This window comes from Accipiter gentilis, chromosome 5 (assembly GCF_929443795.1).
Source record: "Accipiter gentilis chromosome 5, bAccGen1.1, whole genome shotgun sequence".
In the NCBI taxonomy this organism is placed as follows: Eukaryota; Metazoa; Chordata; class Aves; order Accipitriformes; family Accipitridae; genus Astur; species Astur gentilis.
In genome coordinates this window covers 41,929,022-41,942,773 of record NC_064884.1, presented here as the reverse complement: position 1 = coordinate 41,942,773, position 13,752 = coordinate 41,929,022, and the positions used below count along the sequence as shown (strand labels likewise).

At 48.3% G+C, this 13,752-nt stretch overlaps 1 protein-coding gene across 2 annotated transcripts; it reads left to right on the top strand.

The window, feature by feature from the left end:
- The first annotated feature begins 1,134 nt into the window (after positions 1-1,134).
- On the top strand, positions 1,135-10,922 carry LOC126038143 (leucine-rich repeat-containing protein 37B-like). 2 transcript variants are annotated; one of them, XM_049799396.1, is made up of 9 exons: positions 1,135-1,470; positions 1,741-1,812; positions 2,240-2,311; positions 5,035-5,106; positions 5,548-5,628; positions 7,115-7,186; positions 8,116-8,190; positions 8,679-8,814; positions 10,801-10,922. In XM_049799396.1, the coding sequence occupies exons 1-9, from the start codon at positions 1,142-1,144 to the stop codon at positions 10,819-10,821; spliced, it is 930 nt and encodes a 309-aa protein (XP_049655353.1). In that variant the 5' UTR covers positions 1,135-1,141; the 3' UTR covers positions 10,822-10,922. The 2 variants fall into 2 exon arrangements, with proteins under 2 accessions (XP_049655353.1, XP_049655354.1); XM_049799397.1 differs by lacking the exon at positions 10,801-10,922 and having other exon boundaries at positions 8,636-8,762.
- Positions 10,923-13,752: the final 2,830 nt, after the last annotated feature.

Here is a 13,752-nt window from a genome sequence, read left to right as displayed (position 1 = left end):
TGCAGCTCTGTCTTCACATAGTTTCCAAAAATTCTGCAGTGTTTGATTAGGAATGAAAGTCTAACACTGTGAAATGACATGTGCATCATAGCCAATGTTTTCTGTTTCTCCAAATACGTAACAGCAAAAGACATGGGCAATAAACCTAGTGTTACTAAAATTAAGCCCAAAAATATATGCTGGTTTTGGAGAGGAAGTATTTTCCTGTCAACTTATTCAGGTCAGCTATATATGGAAGCCAGCTTAGCTACATGATTATTATTTAGACAGCATAACAGATGTGCATAGCACTTATAGAAAAAGAAAAGGAATGAGCCCTCCCTACAAGAGTCTACAGTTCAGGTTCGCTCTGATCTGCAGGAGAAAACTTGAGACAGCAGAAGGAGATGTATTACCAGCAGGAGTAGCTGTGGTACTTACACATGTCTGCACAGGCACAGAAAAAAGTATTTCTCTAAGTGAAACTTCTTTTAAGAAATAAGCTTAAGTCTTCTAATAATGTGTTGAGACATATGAGCCACACGTGTTGAGCCCCAACTGTAAGTAGTTGGGACATTATCACTATGTAAAGCAATGATTCTTTCTAATTTTGAACAAGTTTTTCATTAAATTAAGTAAAATTTTGTAACCCAGTGTGATGAATGAACCTCAGAGGCAGCACAAGCAATGGGAAGGGGCATCAAGCTCCCCAAATCATGAGGGTGGTGGGGAGGTGGGGAATGCTTATTTGATAACAACCCCCTGCTCAGATTTTTTGATGTCTCTTTGGGAAGAAGGTTGATTGAAAACTGGGAGAGCTCCGGGAAGAGCCACAGGAATGGTTTGAGATTTCTCTTGAAACGAGAGGAGTGTGGCCTGTTTAACAGAAAAAAGAGGAAAAGGGTGATTTGCTCTAGAAGACAGCTGATACTGGCTGAGCTTTTTAACGGGAAAGGCGAAGGCAAAACAAAATCTGGTGGCTGGATGCTGAATTTAGAGAAATCCAAGTGGGAAGCAAAATGCGGCATTTCACAAGGGGCAATGCTGAAGGGAGGGACCCCCCCACACACCCCTCCCCCCACGGGATGTGATAAATCCTCTCCCGGGGCAAGTTCTGAGGTGGAGACTGTAATTCTGTTCTATTCTAGTATATATTCTCTTGATGGCGGAGACACCCGAAGCCCCAGATCCCGCTCCGAGCCGTGAGGCAAGAGGCCACAGTGGCGAGGCCTGCGCCCGGCCCCAGGCCTGCGGCCACCCCCTGCCCCGTTGCCCGGCGACCCCCAGACGGGCCTGCTCCGCCATGGGCCTGTCCCGGCCTGGCCGCCCGCTTCTCCTGCTGGCACTGCTGATGGCAGCGGCCCCCAAGCCAGGGCGGCATGGGGGGTCTTGCCCGCTCCCCTGCCGCTGCCGGCGGCGGCTGCTGGACTGCAGCCATGCTGCCCTGGGCGGCGTGCCCTCCACCGCCCGCCGCTGGGCCCTCTCCATCTTGTGAGTACTGGTGGTGGTCCGCCCCACCGGACCCCCTCCATCTTCCCCTCCTCAGCTTTTTATTCCTGGTAATCCCTCCTGGGACAGGCGGGAGAGGGTCACCAGCAGGAGACATCTTGGTTTCAGGGGCTTGTGCTGCAGCGCTGAGGGGTGAACCCAGGCTGACCACACTGTTGCATCTCCAGGCAAACTCTGCTTCCACCTCAGCAGCCAAATTTGCTAGGGAAAGGGTTTTGCTGAGGGGTGACAACATCAATCGTTTCTTTGCAGAGATTTCACTGGCAACTCAATTTCTTCCATTGAAAAGCAAGCGTGGAGGGAATACCCATGGGCTGAGTACTTGTAAGTATGCTCGAGCATTTAAAATGTCAGGAGTTCAGGTATTTTCCATCCTTGCATCTGGTTTTTGAGCCAAGGGTATGACGAGCACCCACACAAACCATTTCCATCTGAATTCAAAGATGAGCGGCTCAGCAAGGAGGGATGTGAATCCCCAGGGCTTCCTAGGATGGCAAGAAATGCCGTGAGCTGTGTCCCTTCCATCCTACGGGACCATCCCTATGCCCATTTAATGAATGATTGGGCTACAGTTAGCTTCAGCAGGCCAGGAGCAAGTGCCTGCTCCTCTGATGAGCGGTGATGATCCCTGTAGTGAGTCAGAGATGTTTTTAGTAAAGCTACTCTACTGCAGGATAGTTTCCCCTAAAAATTTCATTTCCTCCTGGAGAGCAGCTGGTGTAACAGTAAATGTCCATTTATCTCATTCCAGAGTCCTCCAGGACAACGATCTGCGGGCCGTGAAGAGGCGTTCACTGGAGGGTCTGGTCCTGCTGGAGCACCTGTAGGTACCGTCCCCTGCCCACCATGGTGGGCTACTGCTTCACCCTCCCCTGGGCCACTGCTGCTCAACCCCCCGCCCCCATGCAAGTGTGCTTTAGTACTCCTTGGTTTCAGGCTACAGCCAGAGCAGAGCAGGGTGTCTTGCTGCTGCAACAGTGCCTGGTGGGAGGATTGCCATAGGGTCATGGTGTAGCTTTCATTTCCCCAAATCCAACCAAGAAGAGGAGGCTGCTGCCTTTTCCCACAGATACTGGATGACTTGTAGTCAACCCCAAGCTAACAGTGACTTCCCACGCCCTGGGAGATTGCCTCTGGCTCTGTTTATCTGAGGACCAACATTTTTGGGGTGAGAACCACCTAAAGCAAGGTAAAACCCATGCATGCCTTGCTTCTGCTAGGGTTTGGGTGAAAAGACCTCCGTTGGGGTGAAGGCAGAGCCCCGTATTGCTGATCACTGTTGGGACAGCCTCTCCAGTGGCTATCCCAGGTGGAAAGAGAGAAGCCTGCACTACCCCTTCCTCTGCTGAAATCCCAGATGGACTGAAGTTGGGAGATCTCTGCTTCAACCTCCAGCTCTGAGCAGGGCTCACCTCAAAGGTAGCACAGGTTTTTTTCTGTAAAAAAATCAATGAGGTTGCTCAGGGCCTTACCCAGCTGAGTCCCTGCTCTTCCTGGAGAAGAAACAAATGTTCATCTATGTCCACACAATGTCATACAAAATCGTAGCAAGTGCTTGGTCTTTAACATTGGAAGGGAGCAGAGTAGTGATACAGTTTTTTCTCCTTGAAGTTCATTTTTTTACATCTTTTGGGGTTTCCTGTGTGGTGCAGGCAAAGGAAGTGTGAAACAAGAATGGCAAAATCTTGCCCTGTTCTCTGTCCTCTGCTTGGCTGCTGTCACGCTCTCTTATCTTAAAGGCTAAGAGGCAGAAATAAATCCCAACATGGAGCCTGAGAGCTTTAGCACCCAGAGCCCAGATTACCTGAGCCTCAGAAGAGACACAGGTACAGTCATTTCTCAACACAAACCTCATGTCAAAGATAAAAATACTATTTGTGTCAAAAAGCTGACAGCAAGGGGAAGCCCTGGCTTGGAATTGGCTCCTGAGGGTTATGCTTTGCATCCCACTCCTCTGTTATTAGAGTAGCTGAAATGAGGACACAGAGAGGTGTCCCAAAATCCCCTCTGTTGCTCATATTTGTAGATCCTTGCAAGTATCTCAGCTCCATTACTGTTTGCATTTGTAGTGTCATTTATTGAGTGTGATGCTTACGTGCTTGCGGTTTTCCCACAAAAAGGGAGGGTTTATATTTTCTAGTATGCACGTTGGCTTGGAAGGAGCCAAGTCCAGGGTGGTCTTGGCCTTTCTGGAGCTTCTCCTGCAGTAAGCCAGCCCTAGGGCTGCAACTAAGCCTTGTCTCAGTGCTCGGGAATGGTGGAAAACAAGGTAGTGCCAGTGGTGGGGCCTGCTGCCCATACTAGCTTCCCCTCCCTGTGTCTTTTTAGCAGGTACATGTACCCTACATCATAGAAAAGAACGCTCCAAGAACTTAAAAGCAGAAAGCATGTTCTGCAGGATGTGGGTTGCAGGCTAAATGAGTCAGGTTGGGAAGAAACAGGCTTCCAGCCATGCTCCCCTTCCACAATGCTGAAAACTGAATTCTCTGAAGTACTTCTGGGATTGCACATGTAAAGACCTTCCTCCCACTGCCCAGCTGCCTTCCTGGGAGGTCCAGACCCTGAAGGCGAGAGCTGCAGTCACTCTCCAATGCTCTCCCTGAGCACCCTGTCCAGTAGCAAGGCCATCTCCTACAGAAGAAACCTTGTGCATTCAGCTCCTCTAATTTTAGATGCCTAATAATTGCCTAGGATTAAGCTAATTGTTCAGGCTCTCTGTTTTCCATGGAGAGGAACAGGCATTTCCCATTCATCCAAACGATCTTGGGAACCTGTCTGAGGAGTTCACTCCCCCAAAATATTTCTCTCTTGCTGTTTGCTGCAGAACAAGCCCAGGCAGCTAATTCAGGCTGAGACAACAAACCTTTTGATTTCTAAAGCTAGGCCAGGTGAATCCTGCAGTGGCTGAGTGTCTACACACATCTCGCAGCAGAGCTGTGCAGGAAAGTAGAGTTTAGGTTACCCCTTCATTGTGCCCTTTCCAGACTTCCATGTTCTTGATTTCACATCTTTAATAGGGTCCCTTTATCATAACTTTTTCACCAAATGTGGTGTAGGAGGAAGGGATTAAGAGAAAAATAACTATTTTGGTCACACGTGGTTATCAATCCATCCTTGAGCCCTCAAACAAGAGGTGCTATTCAGGCTTTTCTGGCTGACTTCAGCAAGCAAAGCACTGATGGCACCAGGGGAAGGCAGGCTGCATCTCTGTGGCACATCCAGAGGGTCACGTATTGGTGTGGTCCATGCAAATGCATCCTCAGCTGCTAAACTGTGCCTGTGTAAAGAATCTTTTCTGTTATCAGAGAGGAAAATCAAGACCTAAAATAATTCTGGTGGGATCAGAGCTAGAAAAAAGTCACTGAGTTGAAAGACACCTCCGGTCAGGAGGGTTATCACAGGTTACACACCACTGCAAGCTAATATCAGATATAAACACCATGTGAAATCAGAGCCATGTAACATATATGCTGCCAGTGTCAAAGCAAATGAAAGTATACATGACAGTGCAAATGTAATTAACATTTCGTGTTCTAATTTTAACAGGGATTTATCTTGCAATAAAATCCTGTCGATTGAGGAACATGCTTTTGAGCCACTTCCTTTTTTGCAGCTTATGTGAGTTATAAAAGTTTCTTTCTAGTGTATTTACTGAAGTCTGTTTGCATTTATAACCCTTTTTGTGCTAGAAAATGTTCCTGTTATTTTTAGAACAATGACTACATTTCTCCTGCTAAAAGACTAACTGAGCTAAAGAGATCAATGCAGATGGCTGGATGACCCACAACCGGATGAGAGATCATAGCGTGGTTGTCCAAGCGCAGCCATAATAGAAGCCATTTCTTGAAGGCTTGCTGTATCCTGGAACAGAAATAGATTAAGCACATGTGCACTTCATTTCCTCTCCTTGACAGGTTTAAAAAAAAAAAAAAAAGAGAAAGCGGCAGTTTCCTCCCTATTCTACCTTGGATTTGCATACTTCCTACAAATCAATACTGCTTCACTGCAGCTTCCTGTAGGACAGACCCAATTCATTCCTGTGATCTTCTTTTTCCCCAGAAACCTTGGTGGAAATCTCATCACGCAGATCCAGAATGGCACTTTCCAGGCATGGCATGGGATGCAGTTTTTACAGAAGCTGTAAGTGTAACAAGGTCTAAAGGTAGATCAGAGTGGGACTCCACAGTGACAGTGGGGAAGAGCAGATTTGTTCTCTGTAAAGTACTGCATCCTGCTACAGATCCAGGGTCCACCAGGAGTCTACAGCCTGAAAGCCACTTTCTCCTGGCCTGCTTATCTTCTCCATGGCTTCCCTGAACCAGCATCAGGTTCAAACAGCAGCAGTGGGAGCCTAGGGGGATAGATAAGAAAGAAACGCCACGGGAAGGGAGAAGCGGGAAGTGATGAGGGGTATGGGATGTGACCCAGATTTCTAGCCAGAAATTTCACTTTGCATATTTGCATTTAAAAGTAAAGGTTCTCAAAAAGATCCACAAAAAGCAAACCTTGTTTTTTTGGTGTCTTGAGAAAACATGACTTAACCCATAGTCGGTTCTATTAAGAAGCTCTTCCGGGGATAGGATCACAATTTCCACCTGGACCTGAAGTGGGAAGCTAGGGCATTTTGCCCACCAAGGGTTCATATACACAAAGAAAAGGCCACAGTCTCCCTGCTCTCCTGAAAAGTGCAATACTTCTCACGTGATACACCAAACAAGGTAGCAGAATAAATTATGAATGACAGTTCCATAGGACCACAGCTTTGCCTGGCTGGATGCAGTACTAGAGTAAAAGTTTATGGACAATGGAAATGTGAGAAAATATGGAAAGTAAGACTCCAAAATAACATCAAAGTTCTGGTGGAGGGAAGCAAAGAAAAGGTGTGAGCTGAGGAGGAAAGAAAGAGATGTTGTGTTTTCCAGAAGAAGCACTTCTGGGCTTTTGCTCTTTTAGCTGGAGATAATCAGGACCTGATGTATTTTGTGAATCAGCCCATCAGCATCTGTTCCTGCCTCTAGCCTTCATCCCAGGCCCTTCCTCACACACATAGCACTGAGCCAATTTTTTATCTTCAGGCTGAAATTTCCTATGTTTGTTCTCCACTTAAAAGGAAATTCTTTGGGGAGGTTTGAGTAAAAATTGTTCAGCCAAATCCACATCTGCCATCCATAAAAGTCGGCTGGATCCTTACCCACCATAAACCTCTTTACACCACTCACACAGCAGAGAGGAGCCTGGAAAGGGGATTTCAATGTAATTCTGCATCAGCTCCAACAGGCACAACTCTCTTTGGGCCTCTCTGATATTCAAAGGGTAGAAATGTGAAGCCTGGCAAAGAGAAAAAACTCCTTGATCGCAGAAATACTTTGCAATGATCTAGTGGAAATTCACTTTGATTTAGCTCTGTTTATACAGTTCAGGAACCACTGGGGTTTTGTTACTCTGCAGTAAGTGTTTTAACCATCTCCCATTTCTCCAGTGCCTGCTGCCACTTGATCTTGGCTTTCCAGACCCGTGGGTCTATGTATGTAAGAGGACATGTGGACAGGCCATTCCCACGTGCCCCTACCCACACAGCTCCCATCCTTCCCATCACCAACTCACAGCAGTGCGTTGTTTTTTTCAGGATCCTAAGCCATAACCCCCTGTCCGTTATTACTGACACATCGTTCTTCAAGCTGCCTTCAGTCAAATATCTGTAAGTATTAACTCATTTTTACCAGATTAATATAGATCTTTGTCTCGGGTGCCCTGTTGTCAGGGAAGCAGAGATCCAGTAGCAAATCTCACTCTTCTCCCAGCCTTATTCTGCTAGAGGCACAAATAACCCTGGCACCAGCGAGCAAGGCAAAGGCCAAGCAGTACTGGTGTGTCCCCAGCTGCAAAGCAACCAAGGAGCTGGGACACAAACTTTAAAAAATTAGAGGCCATACAGGTCTGGGGCAGTGAAGTGGCCTGAAGGATCTGGGAATGTCCCCCCTCCTGCTTGAGCGCTGAGAAGGTAGGATCCAGCAGCTCCCAGTCACTGGGGCACTCGTGCCAGCAGACCGGAGCTCCTGCCCACCCCACATCCCCAGCCCACTGCCTTGACACAGCTCAGGGCAGGTGATGCTCTGTGTTGATCATAATTCACAGTATCCTATGGCTCCTGCTCACACCTGTGTGACTCCTCAGGGAGGTTTTTTGCAGAGATCCTTCCTACTCACAGCCCCACTATCCCACAGATACCCTTTGCTTTCTTCTCAGCACATTTTCTCTTTTCACTGATATAAACTTTCTTTCCAAGGTCACAGTGGATTCATCCTCTTGGGTGAGAAGTGTCTCCCTTCAAGGACTGGAGCTGCACTCATGGGAAAGCAGGAGGAGGGTTTTGAACCAGGGAATCCTTTCTGTTTGCATCTGTCTCCCACAAGATCTGCAGGATCCCCTCCTGACTCAGACCCCATGGTTAGGAGCAGGTCAAAGCAGAAAGAAAGATGATAGGGTTTTGAATCATTTCTCTTTGATTAGGCAGAAGCAGATCCCTTTGCGAACACCACTCCAATCATCAGGGACCTGGGCTTGTTCTCAGAGCAGAGTTCTGGTAATGCCACCTGAAAATTTAATGTGGTTTTCAAATCCTTTCAGAGACCTGGGTGCAACACAAGTGACTCAGCAGACATTGCTCATGCTCCTCCTGAGAACAGTCCGCTTGGAAACGCTGTGAGTATGCAGGGACTGGGTCCCAGCCGCCAGCAGATCGTAATTGCTGGAACAAGGCATCTGCTTGGGAAACAAATCCACCTGCCACTAAATCAGAATAACCCCAGTAAGCTTAAGGTTTGCTATTTACTTCTGAGAATCTCCCCAACTCACCTGGCAAGAAACAGAATTTCACCTTTTAGATGACATGTTCCAGGTTTTTCAAAGGGAAATTTTAGATCAAGGTGGGGTACACTTCTGTATTTTGGGACTACTTCCATTTTCAAAGGTAAAAACAACATTTTGATGCTAATGGAGAATCCTATCTTCTACTTGAAACCTCTCTTAGAAATTAGGAGAACATACTTGTCCATTGGGATTGAGGGTTGGGGGTGAGGAGAAGTTTTCCAGAGCTGTAGAAGAAACTGAAGCAAAACCATGATGTGTTGTCTGTGTGTTACCCGAGTTGGACTCCGAGACGTGGATTGAGATCCTGGGTTTTTCTCCAGTAACCTCTTGTCTTTAGCAAACTGCCCAGTGATATGGCCTGCTGCCTCTGCCAGGAGAAATACACCATCAAAACCCCGTGCAGGACCATCAAGTTCCACTGCGAGAACCTGTGCACCACCAGTGCTCCCCAGTGCGGTAGGCTTCCCGATGATGTTGATATAAACACCAAATCTGCCCAGTTTCCTCTAGCTTTAGGAGATGCTGTAGCATGGCCCCATTTTGCATGGGTTCCCAGGCAGCATTGGCTACCTCGATGGCCAGCCTGCTGGCTCCTAGCCAGTCCCAGGGACACTAAATCAGGGCAGACTCTCTCGAGGAGCTTCATCCATATGAGGCCTTGAAATCAGCCCAAAGGCCAGTGCAGGCAACTCAGGTGAGACCTGGAAAGCCTTGAACTGTGCTCTCTCAGCCACAGGCACAAAAAGTTCCCCTTTGAGCACATGTCTTGGAAAAAACAGGGGTTGAAAAGTTACTAGCGATTACACATATCTTCTGTGTCAAATACTATCTTGAGAAGAAATAGCTTGCTGAGCTAAACAAACACACAACCTTCCAATCCACACAGCACATCTAGCCAAGGAAATCATGCATGCCCAGTACCATTCCCAAGTGCTGGAAGGCATCGTCTGCTCATAAGCCCCTCAAATTTCCCCTGACAACCTCCTGAGCCTTTCCAGTGCCACCATACACTAGTCACAGCTCAGCAGCAAGAGGGGTCCCAGACACAGCACAGACATGGCCACAGGGTCCAGCAATGTTTGCATTGCTCTGGCAAGGTGGCACATGCTGAGCTGCACCTCAAACCTGCCACCCACACTAGAAACCCCAAAACCCATAAATGAGAGTGGATGCCCTTAGGCAGGCTCTGCAGAAACCTCCTGTAATGCATGATGTGTTGGAAGGGGTCTGGGATATACAGGCTCCAAAAATTGCCTGAGTGACCTTGGAAAACTGTCTGGTCTCTCTGCCACCCTGCTCCTCACATGTAGGAGAGAGGACAGTAGCCCTGATCTCCTTTGCAGGGCATTAGGGGAACACCAAGCATTGTTATTCTCCTGTTAACCTGTGCAGCGTAAGCAATGCACTGTCCTGGTCAATCTTTGCACAGGGTAAACATCATCCTATTCAAAGCAGAGACGAGCTGGACTTGTGCAAATAGATACAGTAAGGTTTACAAGGTCCCCAAGTAACTAATTTTCAAACTGGATGTGGACAAGCGAGCCTCACCTCGTCACAAGTCTAGGGAAAACAGGCTGCTAAGCCATTTAGGGCTAGATACTCAAACGTATTTGTGTGTCCAATTTCCTATCATTTTAAGAGGAAAAAAAGGCCTAAATACCTTTATAATCTGCAAATATTCTTGACCATGTCACCTGCCTCTGGCATTAAGCTATCTGTAAAGCAGGATTAGAGATAAGGTTGTGTTTGCAGCCTTGGTGTAGGACTCTTGAAGACTTGTCCTAGCTCTGCAGATTCAGCGTGTGCCCTTTGCGTGCCAGGGCAAGAGCTCTCCTGGGCTGTTTGCATCGTTCTGTGTCAAACCCCCACATCTTCCACTTCTTCTAGGCCTGGGTGATGGGAGCTACATCCATCAGCAGCAAAACAGCTCTCTGTTATCAGGGGCTCACTCTGACTGCAGATTGTTGCAGTCAACAACCCAGAGGCATTTTAAAGTGAAATATCCCAGGTTTTCCTGACCACAGGGAGAAGGGCTAGTTGGGATAACTGATCAGGGACAAACACCATGTCTTTGGGTATTCTGCTTTCCAGGCTCACTCTGAGTTTAAAAGCTTTATGGTGATTTTAGCAACTCAACGCTGGCTTGTATTGAGCTGTGGGAAACTCTCTGACATCAAACCCATTCCCCCGGGATGTTTCACACCGATCCAAACAGAGCCCTGGGAGACACCAGAAAAGAAATATCTATCTGTTCTGCCCCAGTGACATAATCTGATTGATTCAACAAGACTTGTCCCGTCTAACACATCCACCATTCAGTTCACACACTCCCTTGTCTTAAAGGCAAGCGCCTGTTGCTCAGGGTAAACCTCTGACCCTGTATTTTGGCAGAAAGCTTCTCATGATGCTGAGTCACTGATCTGCTCTCTTGGTGTTTTACAGCTCACACAGATCTTCTGGTAGAGACACAAGGAGAAATAATGGAAGTGGTACAATCTAGAAAACTGAATGCCAACGTGGTGTTGAACCTCAAGCCCAAGGAGCCTTTGCTTGGAGACCATGAAACCGTAACACTTGCAGTTGTCCTGAGCCTGACCAGCACTAATGGTGATCTCAGTAACCCGAATGATCACATTTCCAGAACAAATTCATATTCCCCTCAGCACCTATCCAGGCACGAAGGCAAAACTAGTAAGGAGCTGAGGCTGATGCTGCACAGCATTCAGCACATGGGCTGGACCAGTGAAACTGATAGAAGGAAACTCTATTTTCTAGCAAAGGCACTAGTGGCTGAGCTCAAGAAGCAGCTGCACAAGGCTAAAAGCATCGTGACTGTGGAAAACACCATCTCACTCCTGCCGACGTCTGCCATGCAGAAGGACGAGGTGCACGAGATCCCAGCAGTGGAGGGAAATTCAACCACGGGCTGGGTGCAAAAGAAGCATGACTTAGGTTTGAACCAGGCAGCATTAAACCCCTGGGAAGTAGCTGGCAGGTTAAACCCTCCTAACAGCCCCTCCATCTTCAGACATCACAAAATATCCACACCTCCTTCAAAACATTCCCTTTCACGCTCCCCAGCAGAGGCCCCTCCTTTGTCTGGGTCTTTTAAGATTCAAAATTATTCCGATGCTGTGGAAGAGACCAAGAAAACTCGTAGGATAGAGGATGTGGAGGATGTAGAAGATGCGGAGGAAGCACCATCTCCAAGGCAGGACTATGTTTGGACTTACAAAAAGCAGAAGCAGGGGGACAGCCCTTATTTGAATAAAAGTAATCAGCTTTTCTACAAGACATTTGGCAATGTGAGTCCAAAGGAAGAGCTCACACCAACAGAAAGTAAAGCAGAGCAGAGACTAAACACAAACCAGCATTTTTTCTATAACCTGCTGGTTAACAACAGCCCCCCTGCTGCAAGCAGCATGCTAGAGGACACAGCTGAAGAAGAGGGTTCCTCTCTAGGTGGGCATTTACCAGCTGTCCCTCAAACTGCAGAAACACACTGGAAGCAACAAAAGGAAGGATCCAGTTTCCTCAATAAACCAGGTAGCTCCAAGAGCCCAGATGACACGTCGGTTCAAGGATACCTGTTTGAAACCAAGGTCAATCATCACCTACGCTTGCTCGTCCCAGACGAAGCCCTGCGGATGTTCATCACCCACGTGGCACGAGCCCTGAGGATGGACTGTAGCCTACCCGAAGTCCAGCTGGCCTGTGCAAAGATGGTCTCAAAGACGGGGCTGCTCATAAAGCTGCTCAGCAAGAGGCAAGATGACCAGGGAGCCTCTGCTCTCGTGGGCCAGTGTCTCCTGGAAGGGAACATTTCCAATGGCATGGCCCAGGCCAGGGAGGCGGGCAGGAAACCCACAGGGAAGGTAGGAGAGATACTGGGCATTGCTGGATGTGTCCTGGACAATGGGGAATGGAAGGAGCAACCCTCTCTCCCCTCCTGATTTTCTCTCCTTTTCTCCAGTGGAAACCAGAGTATACCTCCAGCGACAGGCTCCTATTAGCGATATCAGTGTCTGTCATCATCATGATTAATCTCACAGTGATGTGTCTCGTCGAGGTAAGCCGATAATTCGTTTGACAGATAGCTGTCAGTCAGGCCTTGTAGCTGAGTGCACATGGGCAGGGTGGTGCCTCCTCGCACAGTTTATGAGCCCCGGGGTGCCGATGCAAATGTCTGTGGGTAGCACAGATGTTTTCCCAACCTTGGAGCTTGTCATGGCATCCATACAGCTCCACGTGGGTTCAAGCCTGCTTGGGGCGGATTGTCCTGGTATCCGTCACAACCTGTCCACAGCTCTGCTTTGCAGCTTTCCTAACATCTTCCTTGAGCGGGTCTGTGCCTCCCTCCCAACACAGCCTCTCCCATCAGCCCATCCCCAAGTTTTATCCCGCGATCCCTGGGCCTATAGAGTCTCCTCCCAGGCTCTTCTCCTGACCCTGTTCTGCTCTCCTGCCCACACCCATTGCTTTCAGCCACGTAGCAATTCCCTTGCTGCCTTCCTTCTTGCCAAAATCAAGTCCTTCTGCAAGGTGCGAAACAGCTCCGCATGGGTCAGGGCTGTGCCAGAGACGGGCAGGGGAGAGGACCCAGCATGCCCACAGAGTTTCAACCTCCCTTTGGGCCCCTTCTCCTTGGAAAAGAAAGCTTTTATTTCTTTAAAAGCCTACCTACATGTTTCAGACTGGGGTTAAACAGGAGGGGAGTACCCTGTAAAACACTGAACAGATAAGAAAGGCAGACATAAACATTGCTGAGATTAGGAGAGCTCTAGGAGTTCAGGTCATTCTGGGGGCAGGGAAAAGTAGGGAGTTGGGAAGGGAGGATGGGCTCTTTCTAAAAACGTGGCTGCTGGCACAGACTTGCACAAGTATGTAATGGGCTCGGTTGGAGGAAGAACTTGTTGGACTCCCTTTTTTTTGCAGAGTGTGACAAGAAAATCCCCATGTTACAAGTCTCTCTCTCTCTCCTTCACCAGGTTTGCTCCCAAAAACCTGCAGCCACTTCCCAACCTCGAAGCACCCGTAAATCACACCCGAGATGGTAATTACTCTCTGTGCTGTGCCGCTGCTGTGCCATGAACAGTCTTTACACTGACCAGCACCTAATCCCTGAGCCCCCCAGCCACGCAGGTGGTGGCTGCCAAAGTCTCACCAGGCTATATTTAAAACACGTAGCTTTTTTAAGAGACCCAGAAAAGGGACCCCAAAGTGTGAGTGATCGGCACGGCTGTAAGCTCACATCTCAACCAGCCACCCAGATAGCCCTTTTCCACACCAGTGATGCTGCACCCTGAATGTGGTGGATGTGTTGGCCCTGGGCTCCCGCGTGGTCCCACGTCCCTGCAACCACACTGCCCGGCCACGAGGAAATACCTCTTTGCT